The following is a 23,210-nucleotide window of genomic DNA, read 5'->3' on the forward strand; positions in this document are numbered from 1 at the left end:
AACATTTAACTTTTTTTCACAAAATAAATATTTCAGATCCAATTTGTTTTATTTTACCAAGGGCAACAGGAGAAATTGGACCCCAAAAGTTGTTGTACAATTTTCCCTGATACCCCATATGCGGGGGTGAACTATTGTTTGGGCACATGGCAGAGCTCAGAAGGGAAGGAGCGCCGTTTGACTTTTCAATGCAAAATTGGCTGGAATTGAGATAGGACGCCATGTCATGTTTAGAGAGCCCCTAATATGCCTAAACAGTGGAAACCCCTCACAAGTGACACGATTTTGGAAAGTAGACCCCCTAAGGAATTTATCTAGATGTGTGGTGAGCACTTTGAATCCCCAAATACTTCACTTAAGTTTATAATGTAGAGCCATAAAAATAAAAAATCATATTTTTTCACAAAAATGATATTTTCGTCCCTAATTTTTTATTTTCCCAAGGGTAACAGGAGAAATTGTACCACAAATGTTGTTGTGCAATTTGTACTGAGTACGCCAATACCCCATATGTGGGGGTAAACCACTGTTTGGGCGCATGGCAGAGCTCGGAAGGAGCGTTGTTTGACTTTTCAATGCAAAATTGACTGGAATTGAGATAGGACACCATGTTGCGTTTGGAGAGCCCCTAATGTGCCTAAACAGTGTAAACCCCCCATAAGTGACCCCATATTGGAAACTAGACCCCTCAAGGAACTTATCTAGATGTGTTGTGAGAACTTTGAACCCTCAAGTGTTACATTACAGTTTGTAACGCAGAACTATGAAAATGAAAAAATAATTTTTTTCCCACAAAAATGATTTTTTAGCCCCCCAAATTTTTATTTTCCCAAGGGTACCAGGAAAAATTGGACCACAAAAGGTGTTTTCCAATTTGTCCTGAGTACGCTGATACCCCTTATGTGGGCGGAACCATCGTTTGGGCGCATGGCAGAGCTCAGAAGGGAAGGAGCGCTGTTTGGAATGCAGACTTAGATGGAATGGTCTGCGGACGTCACATTGCGTTTGCAGAGCTCCTGACGTACCTAAACAGTAGAAACCCCGCATAAGTGACCCCATATTGGAAACTAGACCCCCAAGGAACTTATCTAGATGTGTTATGAGAACTTTGAACTCCCAAGTGTTCCACTACAGTTTATAACGCAGAGCCGTGAAAATAATCTTTTTGTTTCCACAAAAATGAATTTTAGCCCCTAGTTTTGTATTTTCCCAAGGGTAAAAGGAGAAATTGGATTGCAAAAGTTGTTGTCCAATTTGTCTTGAGTACGCTGATACCCATATGTGGGGGGTAAACCACTGTGTGGGCGCATGGCAGAGCTCGGAAGGGAAGAAGGAGCACTTTTTTCCTTTTTAACACAGAATTGGCTGGAATTGAGATCGGACGCTATGTCGCGTTTGAAGAGCCCCTGATGTAATTTGTGAATATTCACCAATTCTAACTCCAACCCTAACCCAAACACACCCCTAACCCTAATCCCAACCCTAACTATAACCCTAACCACACCCCTAATGCGAACACGCCCCTAACTTGAACACACCCCTAAACCTAATCCCAACCATAACCCTAACCACACCTCTAACCCCAGCACATCTCTAACCCCAATACACCCCTAACCCTAATCCCAACCCTAACGACACCCCTAATCCTGACACACCGCTAACCATAATCCCAACTGTAATCCCTACCGCAAACATAATCCAAACCCTAAGCCCATCTCTAGCCCCAACCCTAACCTTAGCCCCAACCCTAACTTTAGCTCCAACCCTAACCCTAACTTTAGCCCCAATCCTAACTTTAGCCCCAACCCTAACCCTAGCCCTAACCCTAATGGGAAAATAAAAAATAAATACATTTTTTTAACTTTATTATTTTTCTCTAACTAAGGGGTTGATGAAGGGGGGTTTGATTTACTACTTCTAGCATTTTTTTAGCGGGTTTTTGTTTGGCAGCTGTCACATGCTAAAAGATGCTTTTATTGCAAATAATAGTTTTTGCATCATCACATTTTAAGAGTTATAATTTTTCCATATTTTGGTCCACAGAGTCATGTGAGGCCTTGGTTTTTGCGGGACGAGTTGACATTTTTATTGGTACCATTTTCGGCACATGACATTTTTTGATCGCTTTTTATTCCGATTTTTGGGAGGCAGAATGAACAAAAAACAGCAATTCATGAATTTCTTTTGGGTGGGGCGTTTATACCGTTCCGCGTGTGGTAAAATTGATAAAGCAGTTTTATTCTTTGGGTTAGTACGATTACAGTGATATCTCATTTATATATTTTTTTTATATTTTGGCGCTTTTATACAATAAAAACTATTTTATATAAAAAATAATTGTTTTTGCATCGCTTTATTCTGAGGGCTATAACTTTTTAATTTTTTGCCGATGACGCTGTATGGTTTTCTTTTTTGCCAGACAAGATGACGTTTCAGCGGTACCATGTTTATTTATATCCGTCTTATTGATTGCATGTTATTCCACTTTTTGTTCGGCGGTATGATTATAAAGCATTGTTTTTTGCCTTGTTTTTTGTTTTTACGGTGTTCACTGAAGGGGTTAACTAGTGTGACAGTTTTATAGAACGGGTCGTTACGGGTGCAGCGATACTAAATATGTGTACTTTTATTGTTTTTTTGTTTTTTTTTAACGCGAAGAAACTTATTTATTGGAACAATATTTATTTTTATTTTTTTTCTTTATTTAGGAATTTAAAAAAAATATTTTTACATATGATTTTTATTTATTTTTTACATTTTTACTTAGTCCCAGGGTGGGACATCACTATATATTGTCAGATCACTGATCTGACACTGTGCACAGCACTGTGTCAGATCAGCGATCGGACAGGCAGTGCTGCAGGCTTGCCGAAGCCTGCTCTCAGCAGGCACCGGTAAGCCACCTCCCTGCAGTACCCGGAAGGAGCCCCGTGGCCATCTTGGATCCGGGGCCTGCAGGATGGAGGAGGTAGGAGACCCTCTAAACAACGCGATCACATCGCGTTGTTCTGAGGGTCTCAGGGAAGCACGCAGGGAGCCCCCTCCCTGCGCAATGCTTCCCTATGCCGCCGGAACACTGTGATCTTATTTGATAGCAGTGTTTTGGGAGTTAATGTGCCTGGAACTCTCCCAGTGAGCGCGGCTGACATACTATTCCATCCATGGGAATTAGGGCCCGGGTCACATGGACGGAATAGTACGTCTGATGGCAGAAAGGGGTTAAAATGTAAAAAAAGACAATGTTTTTTTTTGCCTAAAAAAACAGGAAATGTGTCATCTTTAACTTTAGGCCTTTCAGACATCATTTTATCTTCAATTTGCTCAACTGTTCATAATAACTGTAATTTTGACCTGGGGTGCCCAAACTTTTACATTTTACATGCCATATACAATTGAACAGCATTATTTTCAGACACTTTAATAACAGTTTGTCTGTCCTCCTACTATGATGCTCGCTAATAAAAGCCCAAATGGCAAATAGAGATCACACACTACAACACACTTAGGCCGGGGTCACACTAGTCTGTAATACGGACGAATAAAAAAATCGCATAGCACTCTGACCAGTATTTCTCTATGGGGCAGCTCACATCTTCCGTTTTTTTCTCGTCCGTATTACACTTGCGAGTGAAATCACTGCTTGCTGCGATTGTACACGTATGTCAGCTGAGAAACGCCAATGCAAGTCTATGGGTGTGAGAAAAATACGGATTACACACGGACCATCAGTGTGATTTGCGAGAAATTCTCAGGCATTGGGCAGGTGACAGGAAAGGCTCAGCCATTATTTGCTCATTTTGTGTGTGAGAAAATCTCACCATACGGATGAGATACTGATGACACACGGACACTTTTTTGAGAAAAAAATGCATCCTGGCATTGCACACGGATGAGATACGGATCACCATACGGAGAACATTTGTGCGATTCTCAGCAGACAAAATCGGACAGATTTTTTATACATTGTGTGTGACTCCAGCCTTATAGTTATGAGTACACCATATTCATGAAGGGAGGACTCCCCCCCACCACAAAAAACAAGACATCAAATATATATTTCAATGGAAAAATAAAAAAAAAATGGCTCCTGAAGGTAAAGAAAGAACTAAAGCACAAAAACGAGAAAGTCTCTGGTCATCAAATGGTTAAGTGGAATCTGTCACCAGGTTTTTGCCACCCAAACTGAGAGCAGCATGATATAGAGAAAGAGACCATGATTCTGGCGATGTGTAACGTACTGGGCTGCTTGCTGTAGTTTTGACAAAATCAAAGTTTTATTTTTTAGTAGTTTTATTATCAGGAGATTATAAGTAGAGGACTAGTAAACCTGCTGCCAGGTAGTTCCACCATGACTCCACCACTAATTGATAACTTTCTGGCTATGCACAGTGTACACAGAATGCTGTTAATAAACGGTTATACAGAGCTTAGCATTGTGAGAACTGATAAATCATTGCAAATAAATAGCTTTAAACTGCAGCCACCAGGAAAGTAAAAGGCACACTGTTGTAATCAGAGTCTCTGCACTACATTATGCTGCTCTCTGATGATGTAGCAAAAATCTGGTGACAGATTCCCTATAATATGCACGGCATAGACAAAAATATTGAGATGCATCACCTAGTCATTGAATTTAGGTTTTTCATTCAGACCCATTGCGACACATGTATAAAATCCCTCGTCCAGCCATGCAATCCGCCTTCATAAACATTTGTGAAAGAGTAGCTTGTTCTAAAGAGTTCATTGAATTTAAATGTGGTCCTGTTATTAAATGTCACCAGGGACGGGACAAAACATTTTGGTGCCCTAGGCAGATGAAGCTAATCACTAGACCTACCATCAGTGCATGAATACATCAGCAGACCCACCAGCAGTACTTGACTATGTCACCAGAACCACCATCAGTGAATTAATGCATTACCAGATCCTCCATCAGTACATGAATACAAGGCCAGAACCACCATAAGAACATGAATACAAGACCAGAACCAAGAGTAATTGAATACAGGAACAAGGCTAAGTACAACAATCTATTGTGATATCGTATCAGACCAATAAACGATTGTATCCCATGAACGTACAAGTCTACAACTCCCAGTATGTCCTTAACAAGGGTGAGGAGATACTGGGAGTTGTTATTAAAAGCCATCATCAGACTACGGACCATACAGGAACCACAGCACTGTTGAGAATTAGTCAATATCACAAATAAACATTTACACCCAGGTACCTTATAGATTACATCTTTTCTGGAGTCATCGCTTTCTTTTCATCTCCATCTTGTCTAGATACCATGATGACTTTTCACATCCAGAGCCCCAGGGTTTATCAATTGCATCTGTGTATATGTGCCAATCATGTGCGTATATGTACTTATATGTGAATCAAGCATCAAGTGCTTGCTTTAAATAGCTCAATAAAAGCTATATTTTACTTAAGAAAGCAAATACAGTATTATATTCATAACAATCCCACAATGTATAGTATGGCCACCCCCAGAGCCCCCCATATGTAGTATGCTGTTCACCACAGACCCCCATAAATAGTGTGATGTTCAAAATAACCTCCAGTTTGCTATGATGATGCCCACAATACAGTATTTTGGCCCACAAACAACATCCCAAACAGTATTATATGCACCACAGCCCCCTATGCAGTATGATCAACACAGCCCCCAGTATAATGACCTCCACAGCCCCATATACAGTAAGGTCACCAGAGCTCCTCATATACTTTGCTATTCCCCCTTCACAGCCCCTTATTTCATTGCCCAAACAGACATCCCCTCATTTCATGCCCCCCTGCACAGCCTCCCATCTGCGCAGCTCCTGTTTATTCACCCGCATCTGCATAGCCCCTCATTTTAACCCCCTCTGCCCAGCCCCTCAGCTTATTCTCATCAGCACAGCCCCTCATTTTATTCCCTCATCTGCACAGTCCATCAGTTTATTCTCCCCACCTGCACAGTCTCTCATTTGATCTCCACTCTGCAAAGCCCTTCAGCTTATTCCCCCTGCTGCACAGCCCGGCAGTTTATTACCCTCATCTACACAGCACTTCAGTTTGTTCCCCCACCTCTGCCCAGCCACTAAGTTTAATCCCCCCATCAGCACAGGCCTTCACCTCATTTTATCCCCCTCATCAGCTCAGACACTCACCTCAGTTTATTCCCCCATCAGAACAACCCCTCACCCCATTTTATCCCATACCCTATCAGCACAGCCCCTCACCTCATTTTATTCCCCCATCAGCACAGCCCCTCACCTCATTTTATTCCCCCATTAGAACAACCCCTCACCCCATTTTATCCCATACCCTATCAGCACAGTCCCTCACCTCATTTTATTCCCCCCATCAGCACAGCCCCTCACTTCATTTTATTCCCTCAATAGAACAACCCCTCACCCCATTTTATCCCATACCCTATCAGCACAGCCCCTCACCTCATTTTATTCCCCCATCAGCACAGCCCCTCACCTCATTTTATTCCCCCATTAGAACAACCCCTCAGCCCATTTTATCCCATACCCTATCAGCACAGTCCCTCACCTCATTTTATTCCCCCCATCAGCACAGCCCCTCACCTCATTTTATTCCCCCATCAGAACAACCCCTCACCCCATTTTATCCCATACCCTGTCAGCACAGCCCCTCACCTCATTTTATTCCCCCCATCAGCACAGCCCCTCACTTCATTTTATTCCCTCAATAGAACAACCCCTCACCCCATTTTATCCCATACCCTATCAGCACAGCCCCTCACCTCATTTTATTACCCCCATCAGCACAGCACCTCACCTCATTATTACTCCATCAGCACAGCACCTCACCTCATTATTACCCCATCAGCACAGTCCCTCCCCACATTTTATGCTCCCCTGCACATTAACATAAGAATTAAAAAAAAAAGCTCATACTCATCTAATCATGGCTCCCAGTCCACTGTCTCCTGTGCTGTACAGCCGTGAACGCTGGTTGGCGAAATGATGTAACTGCACAACGAATGCCATCATTGTAACAAGTCAGTTAGTGAAATTTCTTTCTTGCTTCATATTCCAGAATCAATTATGAGTGGTATTATTTAAAACTGAAAGTGTTTTGGAGCAATAGCAACTCAGCCACAAATTGGAAGCCACATAAAGTCACAGAGCAGGATGTTCATGTGCTGAGGTAGAGAGTGTATATATATGCTCTGCTGACTCAATAATTGAAGACTTTCAAAACTTATTAAGCATTCAAATTAGTATAAAAATTGTGCGCTGGAAGCATCATGGCATGTGTTTACACAGAGAAGCAGCCACATGCAAGACTTACATCACCAAGCACAAGGCCAACCATCATATGAAGTTGTGTAAATAATGCTTCCAGTGGACTCTGGAGCAGTGGAAACGTGTTCTGTGCAGTGACAAATCACACTTCTCTGACAATCGGATGAGGAGTCTGGATTTGGGGAATGTCAGGAGTTGTGCCAGCTGTAAAGTTTGTGAGGAGGGATAATGCTGTGGCATTGTTTTTCATTGTTCCTTGTTGTTGGCCTTGGTCATTTAGTTCAATGAAAGCAAAATCTTAATGATTCAACATATGAAGAGATTTTGGACCATTTTATGCTTGAAGAACAGGAAGGCGCTTTTCTGTTCCTCTGTGACTGTGCCCCAGTGAACAAAGCAAGGTTGATAAAGGCAAGGATAGAGTAGTTTGTGGTGGAAAAACTTAGCAGAAACCTGACCTCAACTCAGTTAAACACCTTTAGGATAAACTACTATGCTCATCCAACATTAGAAATGCTCTCCTGGGTGAATAAGAAAACAATTCCAACAAACCCGGCCCCAAAATCTTGTATAAAGTCTTCCTTATTAATTGTAAACAGTTTCAGCTGCAAGGAGAGAGGGGGGACCAACTACATATAAATGCTTTGGATTTAGAATTCGAGGATAGAAAAATAGTGAGAAGATATAGGTACCACATGGTAGTGCAAGGATTTCTGGAGGACTAATTATTACAACATAGAACCTTTGTTTGGAGACATGTTTCTAAGGTGAATTTGACTTCTTCCTCTGGACAACAATAAGGCAGTTCACCTTTGAAACGCGTTCCCAAATAAAAGGTTTTATATCGTAATATTTATGATATTTCTTTGAAAATCCTTGTCCTCCCATGTGGAACCATATCTATTCCATTTTTTTCAAGCCTTGAATCCTTGTACAATGGCGTGGAGTAGCACGACGGGATTCCCTGAGGAGAAGCCGCCGCAACTAGTGTTTAAGGATACTGGCATAGTTGTGGTGTTAAGCCTACAGATACACAACCTGTTCAGGTAAAAAAAAACTCTCACCCTTATCATACAAATGTCATCTAGTACATACTACCTTAGAGGAGCGCAGCTGTTTTTTGTTTTTTAGAAAGCATTGTCAAAAATGCTCCTAATGTGAAGCACGGTGGCATAGTGGTTAATGCAGAGACAGAGTCAACATCCACAAAAGGCTGGTGTGATCATACTAGAGAATCTACTATATAATTGTCTAAGGGTCACTTCCGTCTGTCTGTCTGTCCTTCTGTCACGGTTATTCATTCGCTGATTGGTCTCGGCAGCTGCCTGTCATAGCAGCCGCGACCAATCAGCGACGGCCACAGTCCGTAAAAAAATGGCCGCTCCTTCCTCCCCGCAGTCAGTGCCCGGTGTCCGCATACTCCCCTCCAGTCAGCGCTCACACAGGGTTAATGGCAGCGTTGACCGCGGTGTAATGCACTCGGTTAATGCTGCTATTAACCCTGTGTGACCACCTTTTTACTATTCATGCTGCCTATGCAGCATGAATAGTAAAAGTATCTAATGTTAAAAATAATTAAAAAATCAAAAATAGTTACATACTCACCCTCCGGTGGCCCCCCCGATCAGGAACCGGCCTTTTCCGCTCCGTGCGACGCCACGGTGACCGCTGCATGCATTGTGGTCTCGCGAGATGATGACGTACGGTCTCGCGAGACCGCTACGTCATCATCGCGCGAGACCACAATGCAATCTTCAGACCGGACCGCGCGCCAAGCATCGGGAACCGGCCGTTTCGATCCGGAGGCTCCAGGAGGTGAGTATGTAACTATTTTTTATTTTAATTCTTTTTTTTTTTAACAGGGATATGGTGCATACTACGTGACTGGCCAATGTACTATGTTACTGTGCTGTATACAACGTGACTGGGCAATATACTACGTTACTGTGCTGTATAGTACGTGACTGGGCAATATACTACGTGGCTCTGTGCTGTATACTACGTGGCTCTGTGCTGTATACTACGTGGCTGTGCTGTATACTACGTGACTGTGCTGTATACTACGTGACTGGGCAGTATACTACATGGCTCTGTGCTGTATACTACGTGGCTCTGTGCTGTATACTACGTGGCTGTGCTGTATACTACGTGACTGTGCTGTATACTACGTGACTGGGCAGTATACTACGTGGCTCTGTGCTGTATACTACGTGGCTCTGTGCTGTATACTACGTGGCTGTGCTGTATACTACGTGGCTCTGTGCTGTATACTACATGGCTCTGTGCTGTATAGTACGTGGCTCTGTGCTGTATAATACGTGGCTCTGTGCGTAGCTGGGCAATATACTATGTGACTGGGCAATATATTACGTGAACTACGTGGCTGGGCAATATACTACGTGGCTGGGCAATATACTATGTGACTGGGCAATATACTATGGCTGGGCAATATACTATGTGACTGGGCAATATACTACGTGGCTGGGCAATAGACTACCTGGCTGGGCAATATACTACCTGGCTGGGCAATATACTACGTGGCTGGGCAATATACTACGTGACTGGGCAATATACTACGTGGGCATACATATTCTAGAATACCCGATGCGTTAGAATCGGGCCACCATCTAGTCTATATATATAATTGTCTAAGGGATACTTCTGTCTTTCTGTGGGCAACTTCCGTAACGGAAATCCCGCGTCGCTGATTGGTCTAGCCAGCTGCCTGTCATGGCTGCCACGACCAATCAGCGACGGGCACAGTCCGATTAGTCCCTCCCCTACTTCCCTGCAGTCAGTGCCGGCGCCCGCTCCGTAATCCCCTCCAGTCACCGCTCACACAGGGTTAATGCCAGCGGTAACGGGCCGCGGGTACCGCACTCAGTTACCGCTGCTATTAACCCTGTGTGCCCCCAACTTTTCTCAGCATCAATAATAAAAAGATGTAATGTTAAAAATAATAAAAAAACAACTGCTATTCTCACCTTCCGTCGTCCGACGATGCGCTCGCACCGGACGCCATCTTCCGTTCCCAGAGATGCATTGCAAAATTACCCAGAAGACTTCGCGGTCTCGCGAGACCGCTAAGTCATCTGGGTAATTTCGCAATGCATCCTGGGAACGGAAGATGGCGGCAGCCACGCGCGCATCGCTAGAGTTTCGCTGGATCTCAGGGGGTGAGTATATAACTATCTTTTATTTTAATTATTTTTTTTCACAGAGATATGGTGATATGATAGGGACTGCGTGGGCAGTGTTATATAACGCGTGGCTGCTATATACTACATGGGCAGTGTTATATACTCCGTGGGCTGTGATATACTCCGTGGGCTGTGCTATATACTACGTGCCCTGTGTTATATGTTACGTGGGCTGTTATATACTGCGTCGCCTGTGTTATATACTGCGTGGCTGCTATATACTGCGTGGGCTGTTATATAGTACGTGGGCTGTGTTATATACTGTGTGGGCTGTGCTATATACTACGTGCCCTGTGTTATATACTACGTCGCTTTTTATACTGCGTGGCTGCTATATTCTGCGTGGGTTGGGTTATATAGTATGTGGGCTGTGTTATATACTGTTTGGGCTGTTATATACTGCGTAGCCACTGTTATATTCTACAATATGTATGTATGTATATAGCAGCCACAAAGTATATAGCACAGACCACGTAGTATTTGCTATATACCATGTGGCCTCTGCTATATACTATGTGGCTGCTATATATATACATACTCTAGAGTACCCGATGCGTCAGAATCGGGCCACCATCTAGTATATATATCTCTCCAATTTACTGTAATCACACGAGGTCACACTGAGCCACCCGCACGTTTCGGATGCCTCTGCTTCCTCAGGGGGCGTCGGGGTGGTTCGGTGTGACCTCTTGTGATCCCACTGCTGCACTCTTGCAAGGTACTTTGTATACACCTCCATGATTATTTCTATAGATTTGTGGTAGCACAACTATGTGCATATTATTATGCTGTGGGAATTTGTTCCATCTAACATGGGCATATATATATGGTGCGATGTTTACAGTAAATTGGAGAGAAATATATTTATATATATATATATATTTATTTATTCTCTAGTATGGTCACACCAGCCTTTTGTGGATGTTAATTCTGTCTCTGCATTTTAATCCCCCCCCCCCCTGTGTGCCTTGTCCCTGATTCAATTATTAATACAGTTTTGCAATTTTGTACACGATTTGGACTTTATGACTGTTTTCTCCTGGCTGTTTAATGAATAGTGTTTTGCAGTTGGTCCTGATTAGGTCCTAGTTTATACCATGGGTAGTGTATGATATATATTATATTTTTTTTTACATTTGGCTATTTACTGCCCTTAGGTATGCTTGCTACAAAGGTTTTTTGTCTATTGACCATATAGTGTAAGTAGCCATGGACAATATTATGCCAATACAACAATACTGTAAACTAAGGATAATTCCTTTACAGCATATAAATAATATTTTTCTTTTTTAAACATATGAAATATTGTAACAGACTAGGTACTTCATATTATAGATTTATTTAAGATCATTTAAAAGCATACAATGTTTCATTGAAACTCAGACTTCACCAACAGCTCTGACTGAGTTGCTGGCTTTAACAATAGCCATATTTTACATTTATACAGAAGATGCTAACATGGAGCTCTATTGTGTTATATAGTACAACCAGATAAATAAAAACCAGACACTATCTCTATCTCCCAGAAATAGAAAAAGGTTAAAATAACTGATATCACTGGTTTATTTACATCAATGAACCCTTAACTGACAAATGTTTTCTCAAGACCCCCATAAACCATTTGATAACTGTCAGATGAATAATCATTCAGCCGACAGCTTTGGAATACACAGGAATGCTCAGCTCGGCTGACCGAACGTTCCTCTGATCTCTACTAGAGAGCCGCTGCCCGACTACTTTGGTGGTGGCCTGTCTCCAGGAAGATCACCATCTTTCAGTGGAGAGACAGGAGGCCCCTATGCATATTAGACGGTTAGCCGATCCTGTAAATATCAGTGGATTTGTACATTCTTAGTCTAATGTGTGTAGGGACCTTTAAACTTCCATATGACTCTCCACTTGCTTTAAGAGTTTGTAGAGCAAACAGGTAGTTGTAACCCTTCCAAGAACAATCCATTCATCTATTAGTGAATGCTATATTGTTAAGAAAGCCTAAGGGCATGAATTACACGAGTATTTACTGTAAAACACACTACTCATAGATTAAAAAGCACCTACTGTTTGCTCCAGTTTTGCACAGTAACATAGGTGTCAAGGTTTTGCCTTTCCCATTAATCACCTTTTCAGTGCCAGAAACATTTTTAGTTGGGAACCGCATAAAAAATTGATGTTCCATAAAATGCCATTTTGCCTATTAGTGGGGCATTATTGTATACGTGGGTGTTAATTTCATGAGATATCTTGCATTTCCTGCATGATAACGTATGAGATATTACACACAATAACATACAGGGTGTCTAACATTCCCTGTGAGATAACAAACAATCGCACATTATTCACCTCTTCCTAATTACCATAAACAGATTTCGGAAGACAATGTGCACAAATACCTATTGAAATTAAACTCCCCGCTGTAAAAAAGATAGCAGATACTTTTACTATGGGTCAGTAGGTTACGCCACTTATTTTCATGTTCAATTTCCCTTGAATAGTCTCGAGTAAACCTTCTAGAGACAGTGAATATAATAAAAACATACATGACAAACATAAAGGCCTATCTACAGCGATATTTTACAGATTATTTATATATGTACATTTTTCTACTATACAAACATCATAAATATTGAAAAATAGGTTGCCTTTTGATGCTTCAATGTTGTATAAATAGGACATACGAGTTCATATTCATCTATGGAAGACGATGAGGTGAAAAAAAACTGTGAAATGTTTGCTTCGAAAAAGGGGGCAAAGGGGGTCTGTCTGGACTATCACACGTAGCAAAGGTCAAGTACCTGCACTGCTGTTAGCAATAGTAATAAACGATGTAGTGTACATACACGAGTTTCGAAGAATAAAGGTACATTTTGTGATTTATGTTAGAAGAGGTATGTGTAGAAACTAATTGACCTGTATCGCATACAAATGACCTAGAAAAATATGCCTATTAGCGTGTTGTTGGAACTTTCAGAATACATGGCAGGCATTACAGCATTGGTGGTCTGCCAGTGTTGCAGTAGCTGCCGTGTGAAGGTGAAGGCCACCTTCGAAGATGGTGTTCTGCCTTCACGAGACAGTATCACTGATGTTCCTGTCAAAGTAGTAGGCCGACATGGCATACATAAACACTGCTCTGTGAAGCCCAGATGTCCTCCCTAAAAATGTAGCATTTTTTTCCCTTATCAGTAGTGATATCATGGAGATATGAAGCACAGTTCATAATCTAAAAATTGCTTCAGACTACAAAATGGTGGGCTCCTATGTTACATTTGATAAGTACACTTTAGTGATGAGTGAATGTGCTCGTTATTCGAGATTTCTGAGCATGGTGTTCTCCGAGTATCTTGGGCGTGCTCGTAGATTATATTTGTGTCCCCACAGCTGCATGATTTGCGGCTGTTAGACAACCTGAACACATGCAGGGATTGCTTGTTTGTTAGGAAATCCCCGCATGTATTTAGGCTGCCTAGCAGCCGTAACTCATGCAGCTGTGGGGACACAAACATAATCTACGAACACGCCCAAGATACTCGGAGAACACTCAAGCATGCTCGGAAAACTCAAGTAACGAGCACACTCGCTCATCACTAGTACACTTTAGTTGACAAAAATATTAATTTAGCCCTCAAATAAAATCGTTGACAAAGGCTGGGTCCAGAAGGCCATATTTCACAAACTATTGCCCAAATTGACCACGGCCTTACAAGCTCGCATATGACTATGAAACTGTAAGTTGAGGTCAGTAAACTCCAGTCAGTCTACATGCGACCCGTGAAATACGCCTGGCTAAAGCTGACCTTGGGCTTCAACATTTAATTGCCACCTGCCACGAGAGAAAGCTATGACCAACTACATATATTTGGGTACCTGTCATATACACTGGCAGTGGGAATTGGTGCAGCCTACAGTACTGTAACAAAGACTCGGTGAAATGTACACGGTAAACATTTTATGACTGAAACAAGTGAGGCCTTGTGGTTTGTAAATGAGAAAAATGATCCTCAAGTAATTCAGTATTTCATAAATAAAACTTTAAATATTTGAAATAATATACATGGTGTAAACTGCCGCCGGCATCAATAAGTTAGCTATTTAAATATCTCACTTTTGTACCATGCCAGGACTATACCCGCAGTCATATAATACAGGCTTTGGTGACCCTCACTGTAGTAGGTGGATTATGATTACAATTAATGTATTTCCCGTATTGCCTAAAAGTTCTGATACAAGGCCTTCACGTTAGCGCTAAACTTGTTAAAAAAGACGATGAACTGCCAATAAACCTGCACAATAAATTTCTATAGCAACTGTCTAGTACAAATCTGAACACGTCTTCTTTCATTCAGACCTCCCGTATTATCATTTTTTTTTGCCATGTGACAAAATAAATATTTCGTAAAATACTGATGTTTAAAGATACTGAAGGAAACCAACAAGGATTTCTCAAGTACAGTTTTTTGCATCGCTCCCCTTAGAAGTGCTTGACTTTGTTGAGCATTTTTGGTACATAAGGGGATTGTGTCCATCAAGCCATGTTAACACCAGATCAGCGTAACATTTACTCACATCAATTGGTTCCTGTAGGCACATTCAAGTATTAACAAACAATTACAAGTAACAGTAATTGACAACAGCCATCCATGTGGCTTCAGTAAAGTTTTGATAATTTGACCATTCTCCAGAATGGAATAAAATTACTTCCTCCCGTTAGAACCTTAGGATTAAGGATGGTATTGTCCAATTTGAGGTGTAGAACCAGTTTCTCAAGAGTTCTCGAGTTCTACAAATAATGGTATCTTGAAGGAAGTGACACTGCAAGCAAATGGTTTTCATTCTCAGTAGAAAGCTTGGGAGTGAACAGTTCCACTTTAAGAAAAGTGTTGGGTCCCTCACCAATTCAATTAGTGCCCATCAGAGGATTCAGTGTGTACCCAGTCAATGATAATGAGGGTCATGCTGCCAATCATCACCACAAATCCACTGATAAGAAACAGAAGAGCCTAGAAAAACAAACAGAAATTGTTATTTTATATAAAAAGGCACAAGACATTAAATTCCAAACATGACCATTAGATAATGCTATGCTGTCAGATATAGCCTAATTTATGGGCCTAGCCACTAGTATGACAAGTATGTATATGATAATGAGATAATCTATTTGTTTCAGTGTTGATAAAATGTTTCTTTTTGGTTTCAATATTAGCTTTATTTATTAAGAAGGTCAAAAGACTTACCCCAATTTTTTGAACAGAATTCATGGCTTCCTTCTTCACTAACTTTATGTAAAAAGCAGACGGTAGGATGAAAACCAACATAGCAGCAGCAGAGGCACCTGTGTTACAAACCATAATGGTACATTAGACTTTAAGCGATGAAGCTAAATGCAGAACTAGTTATGGCTAATTATTTATGGATATGATACAATGGCTATCCCAAGGATCCTAAATTCGAGCGGTACGACAGTGGTATCGCTGTAACAATGATAGTTATTTTATTTCTATAGCACCAACATATTCCGCAGCACTTTACATTTTAGAGGGGTAACAAGAAATGTTATCAACTCACCAATGAATCCAAAGATGTCTCTTATAGTAGGAACAAAGATAACAAGGACATTGGTGAATGCCAAAATCAGAAATGTGATCAGAATGTGACGCCACCACGCAAAGTCCTTCCCTGCGCACAGCAGCTGAGTGATGGAGCTGCGGATCTAAGAAAAGACAAGAAGAGCATTAAAATATACTTATGGAAAGACGATCTGAACATATCATCATGACTGCATTGAACATTAATACCACGTGTTGCAGAAACGTCTCGTTAAATTAGCATTTAGCTCATATAATTGTATGGTAACAGTTTTTAATTAGATGCAGATCCATTTGTATGAAATATCACATCTAGTCTAACAGAGTTGTCCAGGAGGCACGCGAACCATACTGACACAGTGGTGACTCGCTACCCACTGTGGTGACTGATTGCTTAAAGAAAGGGTCAACAGGCTACCTGGACAGCGAAGCCAGGGAAATAATCAGGATTGGCTGAGATAGAATAAATAATGTATTCTTTTTACTGCCTCTGGAAAATAAACATACATATGGAAAAAACAATTAAATTATTAACACTTACTGGGAAAATGACAATGGGTACAGTTAAGGTGACAGCCATGAGAACCGCCAGACGCACAATTACGAAAATGATTCCTCCTGCAACTTTTGAGTATGTGTGGAGCAACTCCGGTTCAACATTACCTGCAGAAAACAAATATCGCCTGATTACAAAACTGGAACACAAAATATACTTTGCAATGAGAAAAAGGCCATAATCTACTAACTACAGTTAAATGTTAAAAAGCAAAAACCATCAAATTCAATGGAGGATGGCATTTAAAGCTTTTTAGATGTTGGATAAAAAGTATTTAGATTTTTTTAGCATTTTTTTTCATGATTCTATGACAGTTATTTGTCCTTATTCCCCTTATATTTGTCTCTTTCCTTTTTCCCACGCAGATTGTAATCCCTCAGGAGGAAAGGTCTCTCTCTGTAGGGGTTCGTAAAGTCATGCACATGGTAATTACTTGTTTTATGTATGTACACATTCTCTCTACAGCTCTCTAGATGTTAAAGGCCCCCCAAAATGATAATATACTGGTATTGTATGTTACAGCAACATGAACATGCACATAAAAACAATATTTACCGTAAAAAGTCAGATAGCCGAAGAGAGCTGCCAACAGATACATGACAAACATGGCAAAGAATGACACATTTGAGACATTCATCATCCTTTTACGGCTGCGCCTGTGGAAAAGGAGAATAGTGTTTAGCACACATTCATTGGCAGCAGTCAGGGTTATTTTCCAAGCTTAAAATAGAAAAGGACATACCCTTTAAGTTCCTGGTAGATGGGAAGGACAGCTGGATGACAGACAAAGGAGAACGTCAGGATGGGCACAGCATACACCGTCTGTAGATAAAAAAAAGGACATTTTATCACATGCAGCATCAATATATTATACATTTTTAGGATTTTTAAAGAGGAAGGAACCAGAACTGTCTGAGGGATAGAAGTTTAGTTACCTGGGAGTTAAACACAAAGTACTTTGGCTTGCACATGTCGTCATCATCATGCGTTACATTGAGCTCTGCACCATTCGTGTGGTCTTCTGCGGTAAGCTGGGACATGGTGTTGTTCAAAGTCGAGTTAAAGACATCATTTGTGAGCCAAGAACCACATGTGATTTCAAACTTCTTGTAGATCACCTAAAATAATAACAAAACCACACATACTTTTATTACAGTGAAAGATATATGCAGAATGAAAAGGATAATTATTATATATCTGCTATCGACTTTATTAGCATATATTCATTGATCTGAGAAAAAAAGAATGTACTTACAACAATCAGGAAAAAGACCATACACAACAGGGAAAAGCCACTTGTGTAGCCTAGATATCCTGTAATAGAGGCAAAATAGGATTGGAATTAGTTCTAAGTCCTATTGGTTCTCCAATCCCCAATGATGTGACCTTCAGAAATGCCTGAATGACATACATTATAATATACTATAACTGTTTAATAAACCTAAAAACATGAGTGGCTTATAAAGATTTATATGCATGCTATCTTAAATCCAAATCCAGTAACACCTTTACATGGCCAGTCCGTTCCTCCATTACTGAGAAATCAGCATTTGAATTGGCTGAAGACCAATTTGTAGATCTGAAGCCTCTGTTACTCCAGCTCTATTCCCTGCCCAGTGCTGACTCCTCCTGCTCCTTTGTCTAAAGTCACACAGCATTGAAGCTGCCAGTCAAGTAGGAGGAAGCAGTGCTGGGTTGGGAATAGAGCTGGAGTGACAGAGGCCTCAGAACTACAATAGATCTTCAGCCTCTTTTGCACATCAATTCAAACACTGATTTCTCAGTAATGGAGGAACGGACTGGCCATGTAAAGATTTTGTAATATTTGTACTTTGAAAGAGTACTTATAAATTGTTTTTTTTTTTTTGGGGGGGGGGAGGTGGGTGGGGGGGGTTAAATCCTGCTGACAGATTCCATTTAAAACTAACAAGTATGTCAATGATATATTTTCATTTTGCATAATTCATCAAGACATCACAATACCGCAGCAAAACTAACCTAGGTTTCGTAACAGTGACAAAGGAAGAATGAGGAAGACTGAGACCATCACAACCAAACAATCGCCACTTAAGTACCAAGCACTGGAATATAAAAAACAAACAAAACCTTACTTAGAAAAATAAGAGGAAGAGAGAAAAAATACATAGTAGTGGCATCAATAAACAAGGAAAAAAAATCAAAGATCAAAGTGTAGTAATATTTAGGCAAGTGGGTAATTCTGGTATTTCTGCAGGGTCTAGTGTATGGAACGAAGCCTGGGGGGAGCAAATCCAACTTATGCACCACACTGCATTTTTACGATGAACAACGATAAATCTGTATGAGATGACTGATTTCTTGTACGAACCAATATCTTGTGTATAGCAGTGGGTTATGGAAAAAAAAAAAAAAAAACCTACTTGAAAATATTCTGTATTGGCCTACTGAAAAGAGCACTGTCCTCCACCCACATACATAACTGTGGAACGCTCTTGGCAGGATTTGCGGTGCATGAAGTCACGAAGCAAACATGCCTTCACCATCAACATTCTCGCTGAAATGTTAGAACACTAGAACACGGTTGGCCTCCAGATGAATTCAGAACATGGTGTAACAGAAGTAGTGTGCATGGAGGACCTGCTCCAGGTATGCTCTGTCATCCACTTGGGATGAACGTCACTAAGGCCGCAATGTGACAACGGCATATTTATAACTTGTTCTTTCGCTTACGGCAAGTCAACAATGACTCACACATACAGAAAACTCGAAATATTGACTTTTTGGCCACGGGTGCTACTCTTAAAGCCAGCGCAAAAGGAACTCAGATTTTTTTTTCCAACCATGTAAAAGGAGTGGTAAGTATTTCTACTAATTGCTTGCACTAAACAAATAATGTACATTTATAATAGATTTGGCTTAAATATGTCAAAAATATATCAGAACTGTAATGAATGCAAGTCTATTCAAGGATCCTTCTTTCAAAGGTTTTTTTAATATAAAAAACATATTAGGACCAACGATAAATAACACTATATGGGCAAATATAAGAATGTTTAGAGCAATGTACATACTTTGGATCAACAGTTGGGCCGACTAATTGTTTGATCACGAGAGGCAGTTCATATTTCACTATGTATAGGTAGCTTGACATAGCTGAAAAAAAAAAAAAAAAAAAAGCAGTATAAGGATATAAGAATAAAGACAACGTCTGAAAAGTAAGCTGTGATGTAATGTGATGTCAACCTCACCTCCAATATTCTGCATGGTGATAGATCCAGAAGCTGCAAGTTTTCCGAAAAGGCCGAACGCTTTAAATCCCAGTTGCTCGTATAATAAAGAACCTGTAGAAGAGAAAAAGTAATTGTCATGGAATGTAATCAATCGGGAAACTGTTTGATTTTTTCTGCAATATGACAAAAAACGTACCTCCTTCATTTGCCGTCTTCAGTAATAAGTGAATAGAATATAGAGAGAATACTGAAACAAATGTCAATAGGATCCTGTGTGTTAAAAAAAAAGAGGTAATGAATTAAAATAAGGTATCCCCATCATTCATAGAATTATGGATATGCAATGTCATCCTGTAACCTTACAGTATATACTGTACATGATTTAGTAGCTGCCGATTATCACAGGGGTAAGTTTCTAATGGAAATCTTTTGTGCAAGCAAAAATACTATCATATATAAAAATATCATATGTAAATATCATAAAAATATACCATACATAAATATATCATATACAAAATGATCCACTTGATAGTATAAAGGAATGTTTCTTTCGATAGGTCATCAATGTCAGATTGGTCTAAAGCCCAGTACGGCCACCGCTCAGCAGTTCCCTTCTCTACCAGCGGCCGTTGCAGTCACCCAGCACAGCGCTGTCAGACACGTAGTGGCAGCTGCCAGGTACTGCAGATCAGCTACATTCATTTGAATAGGAACTGAGCCTCAGTAACCAGAAACCAAATTTCCATATTTTAGGTTGTAATTATCATAGGTCATTTGTTAACAGCACAGCCAACCAGAAATAGAACTTATTCATATTTAGGAACTAGCAAAAGGTACAATGTGGCAAACCCAAGGCAGGATGGTGATTGACTTTGCACAATAAATGACAGACTACAGGGAAGGTCAGTATAGATGATACTTTGTCCTTGCGAGATTTGGGTGACACAATACGAGCATTGCTCCATTCAAACAATGTGCTTTTTTGTTTTCCCCGAAATATTTACACAACTACTGCCTCTAGTGGCGATTAGCGAAAAACGCAGTTGAAAGCACGAGAAGTCTCTATATTAATATAAGAACTAGAATAAACAGAACACAACATAAAACTTACATAAAAAGAGCAATCCCAGTGTTAGCCATTGCATATGACAGACCTAGAATTCCACTTCCAACGATGGCATTACTGAGGTTAAATACTGACATGCCAAATGATGTGGTGCCCGGGAGCTGAAAGAACAGTATCCATTAGTCATGTTTCATAGCCACATCGGCTTATTGGACGTTTGCTAGTCAACTTACATATTCGGTCTCGCATTTCTTTTTCGCCAGTGTGGGTTCAAGCAAAAAATTCTGGTTTTCTGGATCCATATCGTAATGGCTGGAATAGAAATGGCACATTGTCAGAAATCGAGTCATTTCACTGTTACAGCCCTTTATTTAACTGCGCAGAGATGACAGAGTCCCCTCTGCAATTACAGCGTATATATATATATATATATATATGCTATAATGTGACGATGGTGGTAGCACCCGGAATGCCTCATGCATATGTGATCACAGATAGGAAGGGAAATACATGCTAACCCATTAATTGACGACTTCTTGGCTGGGTATTCCGGATAACTAAAATCGTCATTGCTGTTCGAGCTCATGCTGTCGTCATCCGGAGAGATATTAAACCGTCCCATCTCTTGTTTGCTCATGATGGTGATTTGCTTCAATAAAAGGGAATTAAATGAGGTGTCCACGCGTTTCGCTGATGTAGACGGTGTGGCTGTTCCCGCTGCTGCGCTTGGCTCTTTGCCTGCAAGGATGGGAAACGTCAATACTGCAGTGTGCAACATGGAGCACGTGACGCTTCATGATCACGGGTTAGCCAGAAATGGAGGGGGGGGGTGAGGAGAGAGTGGAAAAGTACTAGCTATCCTCATCCAGCACACTGCGAATACCAAGCACCGCCTCGCCCCCTCCAGTCAATCAAATACATTCCAAGGCCATGAGCAGATCCTTCATCCCACCAAGTGGCTCCATTGTTTTCAGGGTCTCCAACGAGAAATAAAAATATACATCTATATGGTAATGAGCAATCCCATTGTAGGATCTGCTCCGCTACCATGCTATAAATGATCATTGTACAAGACGCATTTCTGCATCAAATACCTGCCAAAATCGAAATTTCCAGACGACTGGGATAATACAGCTAGGAGAAAATGCTTCTTCCATTGAGAAAGAAACCTATTTCTAGCATTCATTGATATATGAAACGTATAGGGTTCAGGGTAGAGACGGGCATTTAGGTCAAACACGGATTTACGATACGGCCGATAGCAATGCGGGGATGAAACATTGGACAGGAATCGGTGGGAGAAAAATGCCGGTGTCTAGAAAATTCTCTACAAGGGCTGAGTTACCAGGAAAAATAAAGCATTGAATCCATAGGCACAGGAAAGGTAGATGGCCACTCCTTGGCTCCCCCTCCCAGTGCTCCCATCACACCCATAGAGGAGAAGCTGATGCAACCGCCACATGCTATTGAGGCAGAGCTGAATCAATGGGCACCTCCAGGACAGGCACCCAGACATGTCTGCCACCCAGACCCCCCAGAAACACAGCAGGCATTCATTTCTGATAGATATGGCGCCAGTCACTGACCAGCCTAGGCTACATACTAATGGGCCCCATAAATGAACAGTGTATATTGGCTCTGCACTGTAGAGCCCAGCATGCCCTCCTGTCACATGGTCAGGTGTCCCCCTCACATGCACAGCCCCCCATAGCTCTGCCACTTACCTAACTGCGGGGCTCCTCACCAGGAACGTAATAGTCCGGCAGAGGTGGATAAATAACACTGAGCAGAAACAATAATAATAATGATAATAATAATAATAAAGGTTGAGCCCGCAGCTAGGAGTCTATGAAGCCGCAGCGGAGGCGATGCGGTTGCGGTGCGTGCAGCTCGGTGACTGGCCGCCGTCTCCCCGGCACTCTCACTTATTATGGAATGTTACTGAGGCGGAGCTGCCGCTGTGAGGTGGGGCCGCCGTCATGTACACACAGCATCGTGCGGCGGCGGCGGCGGCATCCTTTGTGTATCAACAGTGCTGAGCCCTCCTCCCCACCGGAGCCCGCCCCCTCTATGTGCTGCTGCTGCTGCTGCTGCTGCCGGGGCCACGTCTCCTCACCAGCCATGTGTCACTTGTAGTTCATGGGCAAGTACTGTCCTTACATGGTGGCCAGCCAGTGACCTCTGGGCCACAAGTAATACTGCTGTCCTCACAGTATGGGGAAGGAAGTCCTGTGAATGGAGGGGTTACTAAACCCAGTTTCCCTCATTGCCCTATGAAGTGTTTTACTGCTTTTATTCCATCAGTTTTCTACTATTTTACAGCAGCAAT

General features: G+C 41.3%; 1 protein-coding gene across 1 annotated transcript; it reads right to left on the minus strand.

Annotated features, from left to right (window-relative positions):
* Window positions 1-11,791: 11,791 nt before the first annotated feature.
* SLC38A2 (solute carrier family 38 member 2) lies at window positions 11,792-22,804 on the minus strand. Its single transcript, XM_069764485.1, has 16 exons — window positions 22,606-22,804; window positions 21,400-21,619; window positions 21,115-21,193; window positions 20,927-21,042; window positions 20,012-20,085; window positions 19,834-19,926; window positions 19,657-19,738; window positions 18,605-18,687; window positions 17,862-17,920; window positions 17,542-17,724; window positions 17,349-17,428; window positions 17,162-17,262; window positions 16,592-16,713; window positions 16,031-16,175; window positions 15,700-15,797; window positions 11,792-15,465 (listed from the first exon to the last, which is right to left on the minus strand). Exons 2-16 carry the CDS (start codon window positions 21,516-21,518, stop codon window positions 15,367-15,369), a joined length of 1,533 nt encoding a protein of 510 aa, XP_069620586.1. The 5' UTR covers window positions 21,519-21,619; window positions 22,606-22,804; the 3' UTR covers window positions 11,792-15,366.
* Between the last annotated feature and the right edge of the window lie 406 nt (window positions 22,805-23,210).

The sequence above is a fragment of the Ranitomeya imitator genome, chromosome 4 (genome assembly GCF_032444005.1).
Source record: "Ranitomeya imitator isolate aRanImi1 chromosome 4, aRanImi1.pri, whole genome shotgun sequence".
Lineage (NCBI taxonomy): Eukaryota > Metazoa > Chordata > Amphibia > Anura > Dendrobatidae > Ranitomeya > Ranitomeya imitator.

Bases quoted from the DNA above. Each gene is read 5' to 3' on its own strand.
- SLC38A2 (XM_069764485.1), bottom strand. From the start codon at position 21,518: ATGAGCAAACAAGAGATGGGACGGTTTAATATCTCTCCGGATGACGAC. The intron at 20,086-20,926 runs GTAAGTTTTATG...TTTAACACACAG, and splicing joins ACTGGGATTGCTCTTTTTAT to GATCCTATTGACATTTGTTT. The intron at 17,263-17,348 runs GTATGTCCTTTT...CCTTTTCCACAG, and splicing joins ATCTACCAGGAACTTAAAGG to GCGCAGCCGTAAAAGGATGA.